This window comes from Excalfactoria chinensis, chromosome 5, assembly GCF_039878825.1.
Source record: "Excalfactoria chinensis isolate bCotChi1 chromosome 5, bCotChi1.hap2, whole genome shotgun sequence".
NCBI classification, from domain to species: Eukaryota; Metazoa; Chordata; class Aves; order Galliformes; family Phasianidae; genus Excalfactoria; species Excalfactoria chinensis.
The window spans coordinates 32,322,589-32,347,434 of NC_092829.1; the positions used below are offsets into that span (position 1 = coordinate 32,322,589).

Sequence of the window (24,846 nt, forward strand, 5' to 3'; positions counted from 1 at the left end):
TATTTTTATGCCACAGCAAATTATTGAAATAAATACACTGTCATGGTCACCAGGCAACACTTGATCACTTTCATAGTGACCAGAAGTTGTAAGAGTGAGGTGACACCAAATCTGAATTACAGTAAATCCTACTGTTACCCACATTTCCTTAAATAACCCCAAAATTTTCTCCTAAATTATTATTTAACTATATAACTGTAATGTTTTCACATACTGTTCATTCAGCATGACTAAGCGATTAAGTGCTCTTTATGTACACTGTATGAAGCTGTATGTGAAGTCTATTCAAAATACTTAATACAGAACAACTTCAAGGAATTTACCTCTCATAGAGCTGCTGCTTTACTGGAACCGCCATCAGGTCGTCTGCAGTTCCGCTCTGCAGAACCCTCAGCAGCGCGTCCGTTTCACCGATGCCATAGTTCAGCTTTGCCTCAGTCAGTTCCACAGTAAGGGGATGCTGGTGCAGATCCAGGTGTATGCCAGACATGATCTGAGCACGCTCTCTCTGAAGTCTCTCAATCTCTCTGCTTCTGCTGCCCCAAAGCTGGGATTTCCCTTCAATTTCTACTGTTTGTTGGCTTCCAGGCTTGCTTTCTGCCTGGCTGTGCAGATCAGTTGCACTGCCACTCAAGCTGAGTGATGAAGGTGGAGGACTGCCCTTAACACCACACCAGTTGCTAAACTTGTTGTGTATGGGTAAGTCACGAAGACTGTAGCTCCGCGGCCTGTAAGGCTTCACTGAAGTAGTACTTTTCTTCAGAGGAATTTCAGTGTCGCATTCAGTTTCAGTGATAGAATTTGTGTTGTCATTTTGTAAGGAAATCTGCGCATCACTCACATCAGACAGAAGAGAGCAACTGTTTTCATTTTTCCACAGATCATGAAATTGTAGAGAAGCTGCTCCTGCCAGAGGTTCTGAGGACTGGTTAACATTTGCCTGACTTGAACAAGTGGCACTATGTTTTGGATTAAAAAGTAAGTCAGAATCTGGTGGTGAGTGGTTGTGAGTCAGAGCAGTATCAGAATTCCCAACATAATTCTCATGTCCGATTCCCCCAAGCACAGATCTTCCTCTCCCTGTGACATACATACAATGAAGTGAATGTGCCAACGGACTGGGGTCTCTAACATCATCTGTTAAAAACTCTGTGCGGCCAGAGACCTCTAATGTGCTGCTGGAGTGGTACAGTCGTTTTGCACAAATTGTAGTGTGTGTGCCAACAGTGAGCCTGTGCTGTTGTTCCACAGCTTTTGAATCATCATTTCCTAAAAGCTTTTTGGCTGCTTTTTTATCTAAGAAACTTCCAGGTGCATTTCTTGTGCCCCTGCTGTCTCTAGTAACGCTGCATTCGCTGTCTGTTTCAGTCTGTGAAAAACTGTCCACGTGAGGTTCCATGCCAGAGTGTGGACCTGATCTTTGCTTTCTCTGACTGTGAAGGGGGTTTGAAGCATCACTGGAATACCCCAAGGGTTCCTTAATAGGGCAAAAAGGCTTACTAAAGGCATTCTGGCTTTTGGGACTAGCACTAAGAGTAAGAATAGGGGAAGAGGCCCTATCCACCAACAGAGTGTTTTTGTAACGAAGTTTTCTTTCTGCTGGAACCTCTAGCTCATTGACACTTCTTTTATCCTGAGCATAAGATGATGGAGATTGAAAAGTGCTAATAGTAGGGCTGCTAACTACAGTGCATGAAGAATCATCTTGCCCTGAACTCACTGAAGAGGATGTGATGGATGAAACTCTGGCACTAGCAGGGGCAATATGCTGCTGTGCATTTAACGTTGGTTTTTGAAAGTCTAAGGTGGAGGTTCTGTGTAAGAGAGGCAGGCACATAAAGGAATCTTCCAAAATGCTGTCAAGGCTGTCATGGAAGTCAGTGTTGCCCAGATTTCTCATCTCAGCTCCTTCTTGTGGTCTTTCTTCCAGAGAGAATGTTTTCTCCTTCCTTTTGGGTACCTTATCTGCTGTATCTGCACTGAAATCACAGTTTACTGCTTTAGCTGGCCTCAATTCATTTTCCGATTTTGTCTGCACTTGTTTTTCTTCATTTTTGCTTTGAGATTCTTCCAAAATCTCAGTTTGAGTGCCTATATCTGCTGTAGTCTGAGTGCAGCTATCTGATCTAGTACCAGTAGCTTTTGCACCCTCTTCAGTTCTTCTTTGGTAGATTTTGATACTCTGTTCGTTATCTATAATATTTTGTTGGGAGAGGTTTCCCAGCAGCTCCGAAGTGTTCTGAATAAGCTGTGACAGATGCATGGACAGATTCTGCATGCTTGTCCAGGAAGAATGTTGCTGAAATAGATCCCTGTTCGTTTCCAGCCTTCTTGCAGAAACATCTGTGTAGCTCCTCTGATGTCTTCTCTGCCTTTTATACCTTGCGGTAGCCACTGTTTGTGTTCCCTGCTCACAGGTAATCCCCGGTGATTTTTTGGAAGACCTTTCCAACTCAGATGGGTATAACAATACAATTTCATCAACCTGCACTGAAGAGTTACCAGGATGTGCAGAAGGATTCTTATGTTTAGCAGCTTCATTTTCTGGATTAGTTTCCAGTGTTTCAATGGACGCATTGCTGTACCGCTTGTTACTGTCACTTGAGTATGTGGATTCAGAGCCTGGTCTGGTATTGTCCCATCCTTGAAGACCTTCAATGCTGCTTAAAGTGCTTGATAAAACTTTTGCTGTAGCATATGTACTGAGATGAGAGTGAAAAGGAGAATTTTGAGAATTCAATCCATTGTCCACACTAGAACATCTAGTAACTTTACGATTATCCAGGTTTAAAGGCATTTGATGGCAAGAGACATCACTTGCACTTCCAAAAACATACTGCTTCCAGCCAATCTTGCATGATTCTTCTTGCTGCCATGGATGAATATATGGGTTGATATCACTTGAACTAAAATGCATTGCATCTTTGCTGTCTTGCAAAAATAACTCAGTTCCTGGCTGGTACCCAGCTTCTTCAACTCTTCCTTCACTACACTGAGCTACAGAACTGCTCTTTGAATGGATATTTTCTTTCACACCCACTGAACTGTGAGATGTGGGCAGTACAGATGATGGAGAATGAACAGCACTGTCTTTTAAGGACTGGTTGCCTTGTATTCTTGCTGCATAATTTTGTAAATTTTTTGGGTCACAGTTTGCAATCTTCTTCGTTTGTGTCATTCTTTGCTGGAATCTGGGTTTCGATTTAACCTGCAGAATGTTCTTTGATTCTTGCTTTGAAAGTCTTTCAATTACATGAAGATCATCTTCTGTTGGTGATGGAGGCTCCACGCTCATATTTAAATCCTGTAGTGATCTAGATGCGGAATATAACAAGGAATCTGCCAGAGATGAAGCTTTGAAAGTATCATCTAAATCAGAAAGCACAGCTAAGGCTGGGGCTGATAGTCTATGACTTTGTAGATAAGGTCTGTGTTCAGTTTTACAGTTCTTTGTACTATGCGTCATAGAACATGGCCTTCTGCTCCTGAATTCCACCAGTTTGGATTCTTGGGAAGGCAAACCATGGTTTGTTGGTAAAAATTTTAAGGGGGTGCTTTCATTATTCATTAAAGAAAATTTCAGTCTTTCTGATCCCATTATATCATCTGTTCTTGTTGAAAAACAGTCAGCTTGAATATTGGAACCTGTATTATTTTTGTAATGTAAAATCTCTTTTCTATCACCTGTGTTTGTTCTACCTGCATCATCATCACCCATAGGCACATATTGACAATTGCCTTGCAGATCCGCAGAACGTTTTTCAAGACCTAAAGCACTGTGATACAGTTGTCCAGGATCAGTACTTGCGCTGTTTGTGGGACATGCTGGACCAAATGAATCATAGGTGTGTTCAGGATCCACATTAACATCTCCTGAATACAGCTGTTCCAACACCTCTGGGACTGCTAATTCATTTGTCAAAATTGAAGACACTTTGGTTTGCTGTTCAAGATGTTCTTTATCTACTGTTTTTCCTTGCTTTTTCTTTACTGCAAGATGTTCAGTCTCAGTACTTGAATGCAGTTCTTCCTCGTTCCTGTTAAGCATTTTTCTCATTTGTCCCTCTTTAACCAGAACCGACCTTCCAGTATCCCAAAGAGGTATTGATGACAATACCAGAGATTCACTATCATCTGGCACTTTCTCCGCATGTTGTGTGCAAGCTTTCTGTGCTGAAACTTTACTCCAGTGGTGTTGATCAAATTCAGTATCATTGTCAACTTGCTGACAGTTACTTCCATAAACAGGTTCCACATCTACAGCAGAATTCTCATATGAAGCAGAGTTTGTGTCTGATACTGGGTAATGCTTGTTTGCTTTTGCAAGAGAAAGTAAAATAATTCCTGAAGCATGTACTGGCTCATCAAATACCACAGACTTATCAGACTGAGTGTCTTGCATTTGTAAAACAGCAAGCGGAGAATGTTTTAATATACTTGTGTGTGATCTGTCACACGTGCCAGTTTCACCATGGTTTATATCTGAAATTGGAGAAGATTCTGAAAATGCTCTCATGGATGGGTGGTTAACTTCTGAGAACGCTTGAGGAAAATCTTCTTTCACTGAGTGCAGATCAGCAGAACCAGACAATGCCTGCTCAGTCAAAGAGGTGTCTTGAAGTGAGACTTCAAGCTGACTAACTGTTGGAGATTTTGAGTCGTCAAGTAAACAAGTGTTGAAAACGCTTACGTTTTTGGAGCTCTGAAGCAGTATATCACTTGGGGTATTTTCTGCAAAGTAGGATGGAGCACACTTTGATTCTTTACTGCCAGCCTTTCCTAAGCTTTGAAAAACAGCCACTCCTGATTCTGGTAGAGTCACACTAAAAATGTTACTGTAGTGTTCCAAGTATTCGGGCATTTTATTTTCTTGAGTATCATCGCAATTCTGGAAAGAATCTCGAATTATTTTCCCTTCTTGATCAGTTCCCACAGCTTCTTCAGGGATTTTATCACTCTGAGCATTTGTAGCCTCTGTAACTGCAGAACTGTCATCCTCTTCATCTCCATTTTGTGAAACATCAGAAAAAGCACTTAAAATAGTTGATTCACTTTCAAAGTATTTTGTTTCTTCAGAGAGAACAGCGTCATTTTTACATTTCTCTCCACTGCTGTCAATCAGATCATTTGCAAATGATCTTGGGCTATTCAGGAGACCAGCAGAATGTTCAGGAGTACAAGACTTCCTCTTGTAATCTGGAAGCCTTGCTGAAAGGATCGAAGTGTTCTCAGAAACAATAATCTCTGGATAGTCTACACAGCAATCTTTGGAAGTCTCATGTCCCTGATAATGTCTTGGTTCACCCTGGCATATCCTGACATCAGGAAACCTTGCATTGTCATTATTACTGCTTGTTAGAGTATAATGTGTGTTTAAGCATTTCTCTTTGTTATCACATTGTGATGAACTTCCTGATTGAAGTTCTGTCTCAGCTGTGTTAATGTTTTGAAGTACATTTTGAGAAGTGATTTCCTGTAAAGAATGTCTTGTTTTCTCCCCCATGTCTTCCCTTGCTTCTTTCTCTGAAGAAGAAAGCAGGCTTGAATTATTGAAGAGCAGCTCGTCAGGCATTACGGTATCTCTTTCCTCTTGACCTTTTCTTTCTGTGGAATTAAAGCAGTCTTTCGATATTTTGTTAATCATTAAATCTACACTTTGTTCTTCATGTGAGTTAATGTCCTCAATTATATCTTCAGAAGAGTCTGATTCTGAGGAAAATGAATTTCCTTCTGCCCCTTGCTTAAGCTCAACCATTTCAGGTTCATGACTGCCCACTTCACAGAGCAAAGAAAAGCTGTTCTCATTGACAGGTTGCCCAGATGCAGAACAATCATTTCTAAATACAAAAAGGTCTTCCTCCTCTCTGTCTTTTGTGGTCCTGTTTTGCAGGAAAGCTTCATTTTTACTTTGAATTTTATCGGAATGAGCTTTGCTGTCTCCCTCTTTGTTGATGGTTTTAACAAGCGTACCAATGGAGGCCTCATTCTCCATTAATGTTTCATAGTACAGAAGAACAGCTTCAGTTCCAGCATTGCCATTTGATGGTTTTGTGTGACTTTTCAGAGCAGTGGGAACATCTTGAACAAGTTGGGAATTACCACTTACTTCAAGACATAAAAGGTGATTTACAGATGGACACAGGGAGTCTTTAACTGAACTTTCTTGGATGTTTTTTGTAGACCTCAGAGTTGCTGCTGAATTTTGCTGTTTGCTGCTATCTCCATTATTTGTAGAAAAGCTAGTAGACACCCACTGGCTTCCTCTTAAGATTTCATTTAATCTGTTGTCATCATGACAGCTGTCTTTGCTTTCAGGGAATAATTCATTCAGGCTTTGTAGAACAATCAGTTCTACCTCCTCTCTGTTATCTAAAAACATCTGCTCCTCTGTTTTGCCCACTGCATTCAAATGTGCTTTCTCGTCAACAATTCTTGACCCTATAGCACCCTGTCCACAAATCTCAGGTCTTCTAACAACGCTTACGTTTTCTGAAGCAATATGCTCAGGATATTGTGTTGAACAACTCATATACACATGGCTGTTCTCTTTAACATGGAGACTTTTAGATTCTTCTTCAAGTCTGTATTGGTCATTACTAATGTTGTCATCAACTGAATATTCATACACATCGATATCTTCCATAGCTGTATTTCTTGTATCTGTAGAGTCCTCTGAGTCACCATCTTCATTCATTTCAAGAGGACTGTGGTATTGTGAATCATCTACTGACAGTGTATTCTCTCCTAGTCCTGAAGGTGTAAGGTATCTTTCAGGGATCTTGAACTGGTTTAAAATTTCCTCTTTGTCACCCCTGTTACAGTGCACCTGATGCAGAGCTGGAGATTCTTCAGTAAATAGAACGTTTTCATCTGTGTGTATGTCTTCTTGATTCGTAATAACCATTCCCTCTGTGTTTGTCGTGGTGACTTGTTCTTCGCACCCAGTCACTTCACACACATTAACCTTGTTTTCCTGGTCGGAGTCTTCATGGGGCAAACAATGCGGCATGTAACGTTCAGTTAAATTGCTAGAATCTATTTTTTCTTCAGTTTTTTCTAAAATATTTCCTTGCCTGTCTGTGGTTAGTTCCATTGTATCTATATCCTCTGTATTAAACACATTTTCTCTTGTTCTGTTCATCTGCAAAAGCCCTTCACAAGCATCAGGTAAGCCTTGAGCATTCGGAGTAAAATCTATTCTGTGGGAATGCATAGCTGAAGGCGAGCTTTGGAGAGAAACAGAAAGCTCTGGTGAATAAACACCGATTATTTCCTCACTTTCCTCTTTTTGGAAAAAGCTATCAGAGTGTACGAGTGCTTTCGACTCCTGAGTGTGTTCTACACTGGTGCCAACTACCTGTAATTCATCTTCCTCTGCCTCTTCAGGTGTGAGGTGCAGATCTGTATAAAACTCACACTGAACTTCTACAATATCAATGGTTTTTTTTGGATTCTGAGATAGATCGAGGCCTTTAAAATTCTCACCACTCCTATCTGCAGTTACACTTTGGACTTTGGTTACTGGGTAGTCAGGTACACTTTCTATCCCTATTGATTTCATTTCCACTCCATTTTTTTCTGGGTTGTTTGTGCGATTGTTTAACTTCAACGGTGTTAACTTCTTAACTTCTTCAGCGTTTGCTTTTGTATTCTGATTAGGAACCACAGTTTCTTCTGGATCAGCTTCTGGGTTTCTTAAAAACTTGGATTCCTTATCTATACACAGACTCTCCTCTTGAGAAACAGTACCTAGTGTATCTGTGTTGTATTCAAATACTCTTCCCAATTCTGAGTTAAAGTGATCTTCAACAAGCAAAATGTCCTCTGGACAATCACTTTCAAAAAGGGCTTCTTTCTCTTCTCTTGCTTCAGTTAAGAATTTATTCTTTGTTTCTGTTTCCAAGAGAATGGTTGCATCAGATTCCACAGAACTGTCAGTCATCTTACACATATTGTTCTTCTCCCCTGTTGATGCTGAGGAGCATGTCGTACAAAGACAGTTGGAATGTATGACAGAACAACCTTTTGTGGCCCTGGCTTCCTCAGCATGATTAGATGTAGCATCACAATCTCCTTTCACTATTGTAACATGCTCTAATAGCATATCATAATGTTCAGTCTCAGATGCACTTTGAAAAAAATTAGCTTTTGCTGAAGTTTTGTAAAATATGCTTGAATTGGATTCTGGGAGCAAATCACCTGTGTTCTCACAAACAGCAGCAGGGAAGGACTCAGTGTCCTGACCATTAACATTCACTGTGAGATAACTTACTTCATTTACCAGTAGGTTCTTACATTTGGATGAAAACTCTTTCTGATCTACAACCTGAAAATTCAGCATACTGTGTTCTTTGCTTTCACTGCTTTCTTCTCTTACGTTGTCAACACACAATGTAGAATTTTCTGACATGTGCTGGGACAGGCAACTTACAGGACCGTCTGCTAGTGAACACCCATAGGAGTAGTTGTTTGAAAAAGGTTTGCTTTTAAATTCATAATGATTTAACGAAGACAAGTCTTCATCCTTTGGTTTGTGTTCATCTTTCTCTGTGAGTGAAGGCTCCTCTGACACAATCTCTGATAGGCTATCTGTGCTTGTTTCCATACAGATTTTCTCTTTTTCACACATCTCTATTGGTGTTGCACTGTAAGCAATAACTAAAGGGTTACATTTATATGTTATCTTCTGTGAGGAAAAATCTGTGTTTTCAGTTGCTGCTTCTGCAGGTATTTGTTCATAATCTGTATCTTGCATTGCTTCCATGTTACTCTCCCTAGATCTGAGGAGACCTTGCACAACAGCTGATTTTGCTCCTTGTCCAGCCAATACCTGATGCTCATGAGTGCTTCCTGGGGAGCACTTCTTATTTGTTAAGTCATTGAGAAAAAAACTTTCATCACAACATGTTGGTGCTTCCCTTCTTGGAAAAAGCTGCACACAGTTTCCAAAATGTACTTGTTGTACTGCTGAAGCCTGTGCTGAGACTACATTATAGGCAAGTTCTGTAGAGAATCCAGCAGCAGATGCACCGACAGATGTACTGCCAGTGTCTGAATCTGTCATCTTTGATTCTATCATTGAGTTATTGCAGTCATCATCTAGGTCATCTTTATCAATAGTTCTGAGGACACTGTCTTCTAAATCTGCTTTTACACAGCTGTTTCTCTGCTCCAAAATGTGCACAGGCAACACAGAAACAAAAGGTGGCGTTTCCAGTTTGTGATCTTTTAGTGGTTCTGGGTGAGTTTTAGGGAGAGAATCCTCCTCTTTTCTGGGTATTGGTGACAAGCATTCTGCAGTGGAGTTTTCCAAACAGCTGAACGCTTGTGTACATTCTGCGGTAGACCTGTAAGTGGATGATTCATTTATTTGTTCTTGTTCAGGATGATTTGTCCTTGAATGCTCATAATAATCAGGTTTTACTGAAATATGAATGAAAGAAGAGCTTGGTCCTACTGAACTTACAAATGTGGATGTTATGTCTTGAGATTCCAAGGAGGAAGTTTCATCTGCGTTTGTACATTCCTCACTCTCAAAACCTCTGTTTGCAGCTGTTGTTTCAGGTAAAGGTACTTCTGATGTGTCAGAGGAGAAACTTGTGTTTATTTCTTTTATACCAAGTGATAAACGAGTAATGCTGTGTATCTGTTTAGAGCCAGAAACAAAAGAAACTTCAGCAGCTGACTGCTTTAGATCGTCTTTCTTCAGCCAACCCATTGGTTTGCTCAAAGAATAGAAATGAGCATCTTGAAATTCTAGATGCTCGTGGGAAGAAGGTGCTGTTATTCTGGGGCTGCTGATTTCAACCTTTGAGTCATAGGATGACCAAGCATCAGTTGTAAGCAAAGGATTCCCACTTGCATAATAAAGTCTTCTATCAAATGACCTTTCTTGTGCTGCAAAAGAGACCTCTGCATCCTTCAGAAACTGCTCGCAAGCAGTATTGGAAGCAGGCTGTTGCTTAGTGTCCAAATAGAAGGAACTAGTCAGCTTCAGATTGTAATTTGTCCCTTCTGTATCTCTGCTGCAGATCTTGGACTCGTGGTCTTCCTCAGTCTGTACAGTTGGTGGTCTCGGAGTTTGTAACTTCCAAAAAATCTCTGCTGGGACTTCATCAGATGAATCAGATTTGGATTCTTCTATTGGATCTTCTGTTGGCACCTCTTCACCATCACCCAAGCTGTCCAGAGAAAAGCTTCTTTCAGCCTCTCCCAGTCTCCTACGCGCTGCGTGCGATGTCACTAAAGATGAAACACGGTGTTCAGATCTGCTTTTGTAAAGCTTAGCTGGCTGGCGGTGGGCCTTTAATTTCTGAAATTGGCTTTTATTTTGCCTTTTGGCTTTATTTTCCTTTTCTACCAGAGAATCTTGTGACATTTGACTGTCATCACTCTCAGAATCTTCTGGGTTGGCAAGACATTTATTTCTGTGGAAATCATCTTGCTTCAGCTTCTCTGTGAAAGCTTTTGCATAAGCGCAGGAGAGTGAATCTACAGAGTAGGTACTGTCAGTATCAGAAATCTCATTTTCCTCGTCTTCTTGCCAGTTCCCAAGCACATCTGTGGCTGTTTTAGAGATTCCAGCACTTAACAGCTCAGCACTATGCCATTTTTTTTCTACATAAGAGAGAGGTGCCTGTGTGTTCATCTTAGTGAGATTTCCTACTGATGTTGCCACCATCAGAAATTCTTGATGTTCCACTGATGAGTTCTCTTGATTTTGTAAGACTGAGGTGGGCTCTGTCTTCAAATTCTTGGCTGCTTGGTTTGGATGCGCGGATGGCAGGTTTCCATAAACTACTGCTTTCTTCATTTTGTTAACAACGTTTTCTGGGGAAGAACTATGGCCTTTTGCATTGATATCCATTCTAGTCTTTTTATTGGATACCTGAGCTCTGTTTTGTTCTAGATAGCTATTTGCAGGCAGGTTTAAATCTCCTAGCACCTTTGTTTTTGTCATTCTTGTCCCTGTAATAAAGGTTTCAGGCTCATTTTTCTCCTTACAGTGATCAGGAGAGGAGCCTTTAGAGGTCTGTTTTTGACATCCAGCCTGCCCTGGGCTGTCACCCAACTTTTCCATTTTTTGATCATTTTTATCGATATGAGCCATGACAGCTGAATCATTAGAGTCCCTTTCTGCTCCTTTTTTATTTCCAAATGAAGATACTTTTTGTTTTTCAGATAGATGCATCTGTACTAAAAAGGAGATACCTTTTTCATCATTAAGGTCATCGCTCCTGCAAAAGTCTTTAAGTTTTCTGTAACAGTACTCCACAGATGAAAGCTTCCCTGGTGTATTGCCTTCAGAGCATTGATCAATATTTGACGAGGTAGATAACTTTGAGATTGTTTCCCCATTCAACAAGCAGCTGTGGAAATAAAGAAGAAATAAAGCTCAATACTTGCTTAAATAACATGCTTAATGTTTCCGTATTAGCAGCATCTAGCAGTTAAGAGTAATGACATGTGAAGCAACCTTAACAACAAATTAATGCCTTGATGCTAAGTTGTACAGCTTGGTATTTAATCTCCACAGTCTCAAGTAGCTGCAAGTGTTAATTAAAAACAAAAGATGGTTCTAAGTCACAGAAATTCACTTTGCGGACTTAAGCCATTTCCTGCCTCTGGAGCCATGCCATGACAGCCATGCTACCACCCGGACATTTTAGTACTGTGTAGTGCTGCATTTGGCTTGAGAAGGTTAGTCAGCATCAAAGTCCAAGGCAGAATCATCCTAGTAGAAGTATTCCAAAGAAATAGTTTGACCCTAAGCACAATAAAATAATGCAGAAACAAATATTGACCAGCAACACGAAGAAGGCAAGAACAAAGTTGAGCAAGCTCTAGAAAGCAATCACAATGAGGTAAAAAGTGCAGAAAGGATTGACGGAGGAAAGAAAGAAACAGCAAGACCATGTCAGAGACCTAAGCAGGGAATGCACTGTATAAATCCAAGGAGAGCAGCAAACAGCTCCAGTGTGACATACCATATATATACTAAGTGATATCACAAGTTTGAAAGACTGTTTCAGTAAGCTAGAAGGCATTCTGGATTATAGGTAGCCAGTGAAAATACCATGAATTTAATTTATACTTGGCAGTTCAGAGGAACTGGTAGATGTTGACTCACCTGGGCACCTGGGGCAGATGGAGGTTACAGAATGAATGCTGACTGTGCAGTGAGTAACTTGAACCCAATGACCTTCTCCTCTTCTGTAACTGGTGATCCACAGAGGCATGTACAGCAGTATTTTCATTTGGGATGTGAGATTGTTTCACATGAACTTCACTGAGCCAGCAGTTTGCTTCCAGCTGCTCTAGGTTCTGCTTAGCTTCCAATAACTTCTGCTTCTTGACTATTCTTTCCAGCTGGAATTTGACCTTTTTACGTCTTATGTTTCTTTCTGCCTTTTTTAAGGAGCACCTTCGCAAGAGCTCCAGCTGCACCAGTCTCTTCTTGTTCTGCTGTAGCAGTGAAGGGGAGATCTCCAGACCAAGGCTACTCTGTACCTCAGCCTCTGCATACAGCGTAGATTCTGTTTGCACTGCAAATTCCCTCTGCTGTTGCTGAAGGGCAGCTAGTTGGTTACTCTCATTTATAAGCCACTGTTGGTCTGTAAACAAAATGATTGAAAGAAAATAAAAATCATAGAGAAAACATTGATCATTTATCCTTGAGAACTTATTTAAGAGCAGAACTGCAATATAACACAGCACACAAAGTTCCTTCATATATGATAGAGCATTTCTCAAAGGATGGATGTTTTTCAAAGCACTTTCATTTTCCTACCAGCTCTATTTTGACTGGGCTTAGCTTCAATCTGCTTAGTTGCATTCCCTCACTGAGGAACTACCTTTAGTTATTTGCGGAGTTAGGAAATGAGAACTTGATGTGGTGCGTGAGCCCCATGCATGACAGCTGAGCTGCACGGAAGGATGTTGGGCCTGTGGAAGCTTCCCTAATGGAAGGCATATCATCATCTCTAGTGGGTAAGCATTGCCAGCAGCACTTGTTTGGTGACTACAAATTTCATCAAACATTCTTCATTAGTAATTCCCACCTGAGAGAGTCTCCAGGTTCTGTCTGCAGCTATGCACACAGAAGTAGTGATACTTGGATAAAATGAAAGCATTTTAGTCATGATCTGTAATAATTTCCTAATAACATCTTAACCTTCACATACAGAAGAGTTTTCTCAACTCTTTATTCCCCAGTCTGCCCTCTTCAGCATGTTTCTAGCAAGCGGAATATTTGGCAGATGAGAGTGTCCCCATAATAGACCTGAAAGTTCTAAGATGCTAATTAATGTCTACTCACAAACTTGCCTCTGTCAGGAGTTGAGAAAAAGAGGGTGCAAATAAGGCAAAAGAACTCCGGTGGGCTGCCAAGCAAAGAATTATATTTGGCTGCAAAAACTGCCTGTCTGGCTGAGCTTCATATGTGCACAGCTGAACAGTGGAACTAGACAGGAACAGAGAACAGGTCTTGCTTCAAGAAAGATGTTTTGGAGAAGCTCTGTACTGCCTGCATACATTAAGCCCCTCTCCGATACTCCCCATCTCCATAATTTTCCTTTTAATTTCTTCCTTGTGTTTGGCATAATTTAAAGATGGTAAACTGCCTAAGTTCGGGTCTGGGAAGCCTCTAAACATTCAGAAATTATTCCAGGAACCAGTAGCAGGCTTTGTCAAATGGCAATGGTGCCTTTGCAATAGGCATACTTCTCTTATCAAGAAACTTGGATCAAACCATTCTTTAGAAGACAACTGGAAGAACATTGTAACTACCCTATTTCACTGTTCAGAAGCATCTTCAGATGCTTCCCAAATCTGCCTACAAACTCTTTAAGAGTTTGTTCAACCCCACCAGGACAAGTCTTGCTTAATGTGTCTTCATGCAAAGCAGCATCACTCAGGGCCAGAAGCCATTGATGCTAACAAACACCTCTCCAATATGCTGTGGCTCCACCTTTTGCAATAGCTATTTACTATTCAGAATCTGATCGCTGATCTAGCCTTCAGCACTCCTGAAGAGCACTATAAGAACTTCCTAGTAATAACTCCTATGTGAACCAAAGCATGCCTCTCTTTTAAAGTACAGTTTTGTTAAAAAATAAAAAATCAAATAAAAATATCAGCAATGGGGAATGCAGTACCACTTCTCAGTCATCTCTAGGGTAAAGAAAACTCACATCTTCATTTTAATCTTAATTTGTCTCACTTCCATTTCTACCACAGAATTTCTTCTTCCTATATAATATTTCATGCTTTCAAAGCCTTGTTCCTACTTATAGACAAACAAAGAGACCAGTATCAATGAAATCTGAATTCAAAGTGATCCTTGGCAGTTAGAGAGCGAGCTTTTCACTGAGCTTTTGAAAGATCCCTTATCTTCAGAAATTCAGCGATTTCTAAATATTTCAAGCTTTCCATGGCACAGTTAGCATAGAGCTCAAGTTTGTGCCAAACCAATAGCACCAGTATTTTACCTAGGAACACATTTTTTACTCAGAGGGTGGTGATGCACTGGAACAAGCTGCCCAGGCAGCTGTAGGTGCCCCACCCTGAGGCATTTGAGGCCAGTTAGAATGGAGCCCTGACAGCCTGATCTTAGTTGGTGGATGGGAACCCGGCCCATGGCTGGGGGGTTGAAATGAGGTTCTTTAAGGTCCCCTTCAATCTAATCCATTCTATGAAGCACAGAAATACTGAAAGAAAAATACAAAATACAACAGAAGATTCTATCTACATTGATGCAAAGGAAAATTGTACCACAGATGCAATCAGAGCAAAACTAGAGAGAAACAGGATGGGAAGTAACTGGGGAGATGAGAGGCTTGGTGCCACAGGAGGAGCAGCATGATGGTACTGTCTATCCCAGTCAAGACCTGTAGAATTAATTAAACAGTGCTGCTGGTGCTCCGCAAAGATAATCAAAGCTTGATAATTGTTCTCAAAGGAGAGATAATTATAGGAGAAAATTAGTGCTGTGCTGTAAAAAACAACAGCAACAACAACAAAACCAACAAAATTACAACAACTTCCACCACAATACAAAGCCTAACTAGGACAAAAAACATTAAGAGGATGAAAGAACGCAATTACAGAAGGAAAGTGAGAGAGAGGCAGGTACTTACTTTCTAGGATCTGCTGGTTGATGAGGGCTTGGTCATTTTCCAGTTCTCTCTCTGCTTTGGCCTGTCCTCTGAGGATCTGCTGCTTTAAATCCTCAACATAGAGCTGCTGCTGTTGGATTTGTTTTCTGTGGAAAGCTTCCTGCTCTTTCAGTTTCTTCTTGTACTCTTCACGCACAGTGTCTATGTCTGTGCTGTTAGAAATGTTGACAGTGAATTTAAACAAGAAAAAAATATCAAGCATTTCTAATGCAACACGTCATCTTTCTAAAGGGAGACAACATTGAGGATACTGCTTTGTTCAGTAAGGGTGCATTACACAAAGAACTCATGATGGTAGAGAGTATATGCACATCACAGCAGGCCACAGTCCTGGAAGTGTCATAAATGCCAGCCTTCCCCATGAAAATGGTTATGGTGAAACTGAAAATTCCATCGCCAGAAAGATAGCAGTAAAAACAAGAAAAAGAAATGAAAAGCCTTTTTTTTTTTTTTTTTTTTTCCCTTACAGATCAAAAATCTTAAACCTGGAAAGAATTACAGGAATTGCTGAGATTACATTGAACATCTCTGGCAGCACAAAGGAAAGAACCCGATCACCCAACTCTCTCCTGTATGCAACTAGTGCGGGTTACTGCATCTATACCTGAAGTAAAACAGTGATCAGAAAAGTCACTTTCCTGTATACAGCTCCACGCAGTCCTTCCAAGTGGCCTGTTTCCTGACCGTGCACCAAATGTCATGTTGTTTGTAAAATCACTGTCAAGGTCAACAAGCATCTGACCTTTGCTACATCAGAATTTATTGGTAATATCTATATACAACCATTAGCATGTGCTTGAAGCAGCTATTTTTACAGCAACAACTTATGTACCAGATTAGCAGACAGAGCAGGTGAAGCAATTAAGTTGCTAAAGTCTACACATCTGATGGAGTCCCTCTAGATTGGAGATCCATTTTCAGTTTGTTAGGAAGCAGCAGGAAAACCTGACTACATAAAAGACCTAGGATTCTCAGTAACTGGAAATAGTACTGATCCTTTTTCATTCACCTGAGCAAAATAGAACTCAGTTTGTTTTTGATGTTTATGTAAACGCAATGCTGATGAGAATAACAGAAGAGGAGCATGTACTGTTCAGTTACCTGACATGGTGCAAGCAAACTGAGTACAACTTTTGTCCCTTCCATGTTCTAATTTTTTTGAGTCTATTTGAGACCTACAGAAACAAATTACAATAGGGGGCTCCAAGACCTGTTTGTATTTGACTTGACTGCTAAGATTTCAATGATCTGTGATGTGTACTTATTTCTATTTAATAAATGGTGATTGAACCGCAGGAAATAGGACTGGATTCCCTGGTTTCTTATTCACCTGAAGTGAGTTTAAATGCGCACTTCACTGCTGCACTGAAAGACTCCTATGGCCATTTCATACCCAAGCTGTTTGATTGTAGTGATATCAGCTTCTGGGGGACAAATGTAGAGGTTAAAGGTAGGCTGGTTAATTAAAAAAGATTCACTTTTTGAGTATGAAACAAAATCTGAAGGGTCTCATTTTGGAAAAGCTCCCACAGTTTTAACTGTAACTTTGAGGGAAGTTTTCCACAAATGAGTCTTCCAGGTTACGTCACGTATTTTCCAAGGGAAATGTAATGGAGCAGCAGTATAATCTGGAGCTTATAATGCTGCTATTGCTCTGTGATAGATAATCTCAACGATTTTGGAGCAGTTATATCATCTCTGTACTTTCATGCACTTACATTGCAAGGTCTTTAGGGCAAGGACTACTCATGCACTTCTTAGCTCAAGAGAGCTTTTATGTCAGCTGAAGCCTCCTCTTGCAAATGCATTAAAAGCAATAAACGTTTATAGCAATTGTAAACGTAAAGTCTCTGCAAAATACTGATGGTGGAATAGACTTTAGTTGGTTTTGCTGACATATATAAGCTGTGATTTCTGTCGTGGCAGCACATCTGGAGAATCTGGGACCTTACGTGCATGGCCTTGGGAAAGTCACTTAGTCTGAGACACATGCAAAAGAAACAAAGTACATTCATCCAAGAGGAGCGACGAGGGTCCATTAACCACATAAAACATCAGAAAGCTCAGCATTAGAAGAGATGAATTCTATTTGTTTAACATTATCAGCAGTATTCTGTATGGGACTGAGGAAACAGAATAAGTTATGGCCAATAATGCTGAAAAGCAGAGTTTGTTAGGAGCAGACAAAGAACTCTTGTTCTGCATCTACTTAGTAAAACAAGATAAAATTCCTTTTAGGAAAATGCGTTATGTTCTAAGACCTCAAAAAATGCTTGCAGAGGTAGTTAAATAACATCTGTTTACATCTGGGAGAAGGTAAAATGTTCATACTTTCCAACAATGCTGAAACCAACTCCCAGCCATATATTAGAATGAGCTGGAAAATAAGCAGTGCAAACAATGGAGACAGAAGCGTGGTGTTTGCTGTTCTCAGCAGCACTAGCATATTCCCTCGTGGAGATGTTAATAGCCTTTTTTGCTGATCTAACATGAAACTGTAAGATCTTTTCCAACAGACACGTGTGTTTGCACATAAAGCAGAACACCATGCAGGCCAAACGAACATTGTTGCTTACAGCTCCACACTATGACTACACCCCATGAGGGCAAACAGTACACAGGCATAGCCACAATTTGCTTTAAACCTTGGAAAACAAACACGTCACAGCAACCATCACGATATTATTGCTGCCTTGTTTTGGTGAGGTGGCTGATGGGCACAGTTCTCTATGTAAGGTGAAAGTTTCTGTAACAAAAGGCGGTTTGATCGACTCACCACTGCTGAGGGTATATTATACAAACTGCTGTTCTGCTGCTGTTTCTGTGCCTCTTTGCCTCATCACCTGTCTTCTAATTTTTAACAGTACAAAACAAAAGCCAGGCAGGGTAGTAAGGCCAGCTCCAAATACAGGAGATTGAACATCAAAAAGCTTTTTACTTAGTTGCTTTTTAAAAATAGCTTTCTCAAGCAAGAGACAAAGGCAATGAAAATTCATGCACAGCCACTTACATAACACAGGTATTATGGCAGAAGAGGGAATGCTTTTCTTCTGCTTGTGAGATACTGACCATGAGAGCAAAATGACTGGCTGGTTCGGGCTGGAGATACAGATCTATCTCTCAGGAACTGCTGATACCAAGACCATGAATTGAGAATGCTCCCTTTCTGCTGCTGAATACGCTATGTCACGTCAACACATCCTTGCTAGTTTGTAGAAATCATACTATAAATTAAACTCAAAAACGAGTTGACTGTGACCCAAAAGAAAATTCACCCCCACTCAGGGGCTAAATCACCCAGTGGATAATTTTCAGAAGAGTTCTTGTAGCAGGTATTTGAGTGACTAAATTCAAAACCAATTAAATCAACATAAGAATATAACATTCTGAAACAGACAAAAATATCAGTCATTTCTTTCATCTAAAATATCTTAACTAATATTATGCTATTAAATGTAGACCTGAAATACAGGAATCCTATGAAACAGCAATTAAGCACAGATCAATTTCTGCTATTGCTCGTATTCCTGCCTTCCCACAGCAACCTTCCCCCCCAGTACAGCTCTAGCAGGAAATAATGTAACACCAGGATAAACATTAAGACAAACAGTTTCATCTTGGTTGATATCAAGACAAAGGTAACAAAATCCTCATTTCACAGGACTTGGATCCTCTGGCATTCAGCATTAAAAATAAAAGCAACGCTGCATAATATTTCATAAAAGCATGCAGATTTCTGGGTATAGCAAATGCATCAAGAAGTGTCAACAGTTACCCCTCCCTCCAAGTAAACCTTTAAAAACAGGAATTAAAATTACAACAGAAAGACAACGATCTTAAAATAAGGATAACAAATTACTGTGAAAATCTTCATATTATACCCATATTGCCGGGTTGTTTTTCCGTCTCATTTTTCTCTCCACAAAGTTTGCATGACGCATGCTAAATGAGCCATCCGTAAATCCACATTTTTTTCCAGCCTGTTTTGTCGTCAGCTCTCCGGGATCCTATTCTGCAATTCTCCTCCCCTCTTCCCCCAAACACTTCTACTGCTGTTGCAGAGGCTGGCGGCTCCTACAGCATAATGCAGCTTTCAGTAACTATGGCAGCGATAGCTCTGCGCTGAGGCAGAATGCTTTCTGCAACAACATCTTACAGCTCAGCTAGAAAAACTCAAGCAAAAAGAAAAAGGAAAATGCAAGGAATACTTGCTAAAAGCTGAGATTTGCCATTTTCCTAAAGAAATCAGGTTAGCATATCTGTCCTTCTGTCTGACTGATGTTCAAGTCTTCTTTTACTAATGATTTTTTTTTCCAGAGGAGAAAGAGTTAATAATAAAGCAGACAAAAAAGATGTTGGCAAGGCATTTTGCACATTTGCAAATCCCAGCACTGCGAGCAATCACAAGTCAGGGTTACAGCCTATCCTCTGATACACATTCCCCCCTTGCTCTATCCTCTCCTCCTCCCTCTACACGTGTCCAATCCAGGGCCCTTCCCTCAGGGTCTCAGCATCACACAGCAGCAAGCATCACACAGCACAGGACTGGCAAAGACTGTATACATTTGCTTCTGCCTATCCCTGTGCTCAGACCTCTCCTTCCTCCTCCATAAAGCAAAGGGAAGAATGATGAAGAAGCTCTGAAGCAATGCTGCTCACACAATTCTAAGCAAAAGTTGGGGAGTGAAGGGCAGGAGATGGAAATGAGAAATCAGTAACAACTGCCAGCAGTCAGAAATCTTTGGAAATAAGGGACATTTAGAAACATGCACAGAGGAATCCCCTTTGAGGAAAGCCACCGCCAGATCAAATATCACTCAAAGTTTTGGTTAGCAGGTTTGCTTTGTTTCATTTTTTTAGCTCTCTCACAAAGAAACTTCTTCTTGCTTCACTTAATCCCCAAAGTGACAGAAAGGTAATGACTTAGTTAAGGCAACCCTTTAAAGATGCTTCTAAAATAGACCTGCCTTTGGCAAGAAGTCACAAGCACAAGACACGGACACACTCCATTAAAGGTCATTGCTGCATTGCTAAGTTCCAATTCAGCTGTAACTACATTCTATCACAAATCTTCCCTTTCTGATTTCTGTTATATATAGAATCAGTTCCCCTGCTGGACCACTATTTTGCTGCAAGTTGTGGAGCTGCTGTAATTGACAGTCAATTTCTTTGTGAAATATTTGAGTAAGGGTTGCAAAAGGCTTCTTTAAATTGTATCTATAGAGCGCTTGGAAATTCTCAAGTGTAAGCTGTTAAGTAAGAACACTGACATGATTTCTGCAAATACCGAGAGGATATTTTAAATGTACTGTGGTAACATGAAAATTCTGTTGTGCTCCCCAGTATCAGATGCTTTATTTAGAGATGCTCTTTCCTGTCTTGTTTAGTAACATTTTCCACATTCTTATACTTTGTTTTTGTCTTGCATTTTCAGTAGCCATTTTCCAAGCAGTTACTATTCTCTATGTACTGCTGCATTACTGGACTCTAACAAAATAAATCCTGTGCTTTTTTGGTTTGTTTTGTATCCAGAACAGAAGGAGAATTAGAGTTTAATCTTATACATACTTCATTTTTAAGGGATAAAGACAACAATAGGAGCAAAAACTTTGTTATCTACTTGTATGTGGTGATGCTGTCATGTGATCATAGTTGTCAGCTACAAACTTTCCACATGTCTGCTTGCTGACAGCGAGCATCAAAAATGTGAAGTGCAGGGGCTTTTATGAGTAGGTTATATGAGCAAGCAGCCAAGTAACAAGTACAACGAATCCTATTCATTTTCAAGGAAAGTTTCAAGCTTAAAGTTTTAATATTTGGGCTTAACAGTAAAAATTTGTTTTTCCTCATTTTTGAAAATATATTGAGGTACATTTAGAGCTTGAACTGATAGTTCTTGTTTGGACTCTTCCATGAAGCCATTTTCTTCTCACCAGCAGAGAACTCAATTAGCCTGAAGACATTTTGATGTACTAATGGATATTTACAGTACCTACTACGGACATCAAATTTTTTGTAAATCCCACAGTGGTTGTGGCTTTAAAATACAGCCCACATGCTTATAATTCAGCTGCAAGTAGAGATTCTTGTTTCAACGTGATAAAGTCAAATTAAAGCCTAGAGCCCAGTTTGCTTCTTCTGGAGGAAATCAAAGTAGAATAAGAGAAAGGCAAAGCTAGAGGGGCCGAAATATTCAGCATGATTTAGACGCATCTTACCTTACTTCTGGAGAACTCTTTTTTTCCTTGCAGTTTGTACATACTTTACTGTAAATACAAAAAGAGGAAATTACAAAGATGTTCAAAGAGAAGGCGAGAAAACTTCACTGAATACTTTTAAACACAGAGATGATGTTATAATTTTGAGTAGGAGAATGCTCTAAGATGCAGACTGGTAGCAACTGGGAAAGAATGTATGAACTATTAAGAGTGTGTGTGTGTGTCTGTGAAATACACAAATAGCTTACCCCATTCTTACATAATTCTTCTAAGTACCTCTCTGACTGAGACAAGACACCGGGCAAATAAGCACTCTGTGTAGTTCATTCAGTGCTATATTACTGTTTATAAAGTACCTCACATTTTTAGCACTTGACATTGACTCCACAAAGGCATTTTGAATGACCTTTTTCTCACTTTATTCTCATATTACAGATCCTAGGCTGTATTTCTTGACCATAACTCCCTCCATGAGCACAGCTATTTGTCCGAAGGGAAAGACAGGAAGATGGGATTTCTGGTTATTTAAAGGGAAGACGAAGTGCATCAGTTCAGCTTGCCTTTGCCAAAATAATTATTCAAGGGGGAAAAAAAGAAAACATCACTGGATTTTGTCAAGTGAAAGAAAACTGATTTAGATATAGCCTACAGCTTAATTCTCTAATAGATGGATATTCATAAAAGTCACGTGAAATCAATGCAGCAATACTTCTCATTTTTAGAAGAATAATCATTTGAAACACTTGGGATAAGTCTCAGGTAAAGTTACATTATATAATACACGCAGCCCTGTCCAAGTGGTTGAAAATCTAATCAACAGAAAGGAACTTGTTACTTGAACATGGTCTGAAAAAAACAATCAAATATTCTTCAGTCTTGTCAGGCTAAAAAGGGCAAAATCAAGTGCAACACTGTGCTAAACTGCTTGCAATGCTTTCAGATTTCTGCGTGTGTTTCTAGGGGTAGTTCTATAACAAATGCTCCACTGCCTATGTGTAAACCCATGTAATGATCAACATGGCATCTACTTCTGAGATAATTAGAAAAGCTATTATTCTTAAATGGTTTAACTAAATGAAGAAATAAATATTTGTATAGAAAATATCACTGCAGCAAATTAAATAATAAGTGCAGAGATTAGGTAAGTTAAAGAGAGCACAAAGAAACACACTACCCAAGGTGGAAAGCAAGCCACTCGAATAGAAGAATGAAGAGATGTTCAAAACAGGGAAAACATTTTATGCTCATAAAAACAAGATGAGATACTTCCCCAGAAATAGATAAGATTCCCAGTATGTAACCACACAAAAACACTCTAGCAAGAAGCAGAACTATCAACAGATATGAGTGAGAAGATGGCTGTTTCTTGCCTTTGACAGGTCAATTGAATGTGCCAGGCTGAGAGGAATTAAAAAAAGAAAAAAGAACCCAATTACATTTAGTTCTCCTACACTCTTATAATATTATACACCGAAACACAGGATGTATCTTAATTCATTTCCCTGATATACCTGATACATATTAACCACTGTCTTTATCACACCAATCCTTTCCTTTCAGAATGCCTCTCTCAAGAAAAGCATACACTAGATGTTGTGGATGTGAGCAGCTCTTTGGACACCTGGAACGGTTTGGAAGCATCCTATGTCTTGTTTATTGCTCAGCTTAAAAAAAACAACACAGAAACTCCCAATTGCCCTCTGAGATGAAGGGATTGATATTACTTGAGCTACAGGGAACTTATAATCAAACAAATCTTATTTTCAAAACAAATTAGCAGGGAAAGTGAATTGATAATCACATTGGCTAAATCCTGATTCATACTGAGAAAAGTCCATTCTGTGCACTGAAGAATATTGCAAAAAGTATAGATTAGCTTGTACATAAAAACCATAAAACACATGTGCAAGTGAACTGAATTAAGACTGCCTGACAGCCTCGATCAAACCATTTTCTTGATTGCACATTAATATTCATTGTGTATCAATAATAATTCTTGAAGATACTGGTTGAATATATTAACATTTTTAAATTGGTGATTTAGCTAATGTATTTCCCTGGATGCTTTCACTTGGTTCTGACCAGCTGAAAACATGACAGAACTTACTCTATATACAACTCAGTTATATCTGAACAAAGCCCTTGCTTCTGAGGTTGTACCACAGGAGAAATAGCTTTGTTTTGTATTTTTAAACTTACTTTTGAAGAGAAGAAAGGATATAGTGAGGAGAATGAGTGTGACTTCCATCCAAGTTGAGCCAGTCCAAAGCTCCACAGCTCAAAATAGGTGGGACATCATTAATCTAAGCATATAAGAGCAATGAGGAAAAAAAATAATAATAATCACAGCAATCCAGGAAGTTTTGACATATCAGTAATACTGTTGCTGCTAATTGCTGCATGCCATACTGTATAATATGCAGGATATTCATAACAATATCTCCCAAGTGAGCTTTCAGTCACTTACAGTTCTGCTTAGTCTTCAGTAATCTGGAAAGTTCTTAAGAATTTGTTACTGAGGACACCCACTCTTGCAGCTCTACTTCAATGTAGAGCATGTTGTACTAATCAAGAAATAAAGGATGAAAGCAAATTGAAGTTAAGCCCCTTATCTCAGCCACAGAAGTGAGTACAAAACGACAGTAAAGAGTACAGACTGTTAGTATGTAAAATACTGTTTTAAAAGGAAGTTTATTGCCAGTATCATTTATATGATTAAGTCCTAAATCAATAATTTATTTATTTATTTATTTCCTTTTGGGGGAAGGTGAGATATTTAAATAGCTGAGCAAAGAGTATCCTGCAGCAGCTTGTTTTTCTGATTACCGTATCAATAACTGTTTTATCTATTTCCAGTGTATGCAACAGTTAAATGCCTTCAGGCCTAACAAATCTCAAGCACTTAATCCTGAAAATTTTCTGTTCCTGTTAGTACATCTTATTAAGGGTGGTGAAAAGACAGCATACAGGGAGTAATTCAGAGTATTATCAGAAATGGAAAGACTCTTAATTGGTCTCTTCACAGCAGTCTTCTGCCTTTAGGATTCAATCCCACTGTAGTCTAGATGACTAGAAATAGGAAATGCTAAATTATTCAAGTGATCTGCACCTTCATTTGATAAGTGCATCTGAGAGAAGAAATAGTGTCCTCCAACAAAGTTTATGTCACTATAGGCCATTAGGTGCAGGAAATGAAGTCAGCAAATTTGATGATGTTAAGAAATATGACCTTTCTCAGTCACCCTTTTTAGATAGAAAATAAAAAGGAAAATCAATAAGAATCAGGAAATAGGTAGAAAATTAGAAAAGAAAAATGCAGATCCTTAGAACTTACTGATCTTCTTTGCCTTAAGACAGCAGCTTCTGCAGGGTGATTGAATCTAAACTTGTGAGACTTGCCCAGGACAACAAGGGCCCCTGTAAACAAAAATGAATTAGAAACCCACAGACAT

At 39.6% G+C, this 24,846-nt stretch overlaps 1 protein-coding gene across 5 annotated transcripts in view; it reads right to left on the reverse strand.

The window, feature by feature from the left end:
- STARD9 (StAR related lipid transfer domain containing 9) overlaps positions 1-24,846 on the reverse strand; it is an 89,789-nt gene that overhangs the window by 8,379 nt on the left and 56,564 nt on the right. For 3 of the 5 annotated variants that reach the window (XM_072338997.1, XM_072338996.1, XM_072338998.1), the window contains exons 19-24: positions 24,729-24,811; positions 23,594-23,697; positions 21,395-21,442; positions 15,138-15,328; positions 12,131-12,614; positions 324-11,369 (exon numbers count right to left, since the gene is read on the reverse strand). In XM_072338997.1, coding sequence (XP_072195098.1) covers positions 324-11,369; positions 12,131-12,614; positions 15,138-15,328; positions 21,395-21,442; positions 23,594-23,697; positions 24,729-24,811 — 11,956 coding nt within the window. Of the gene's footprint in view, positions 1-323; positions 11,370-12,130; positions 12,615-15,137; positions 15,329-19,057; positions 19,634-21,394; positions 21,443-23,593; positions 23,698-24,728; positions 24,812-24,846 lie in introns of those variants that run through there. The other 2 variants (XM_072338999.1, XM_072339000.1) reach the window with 2 other exon arrangements.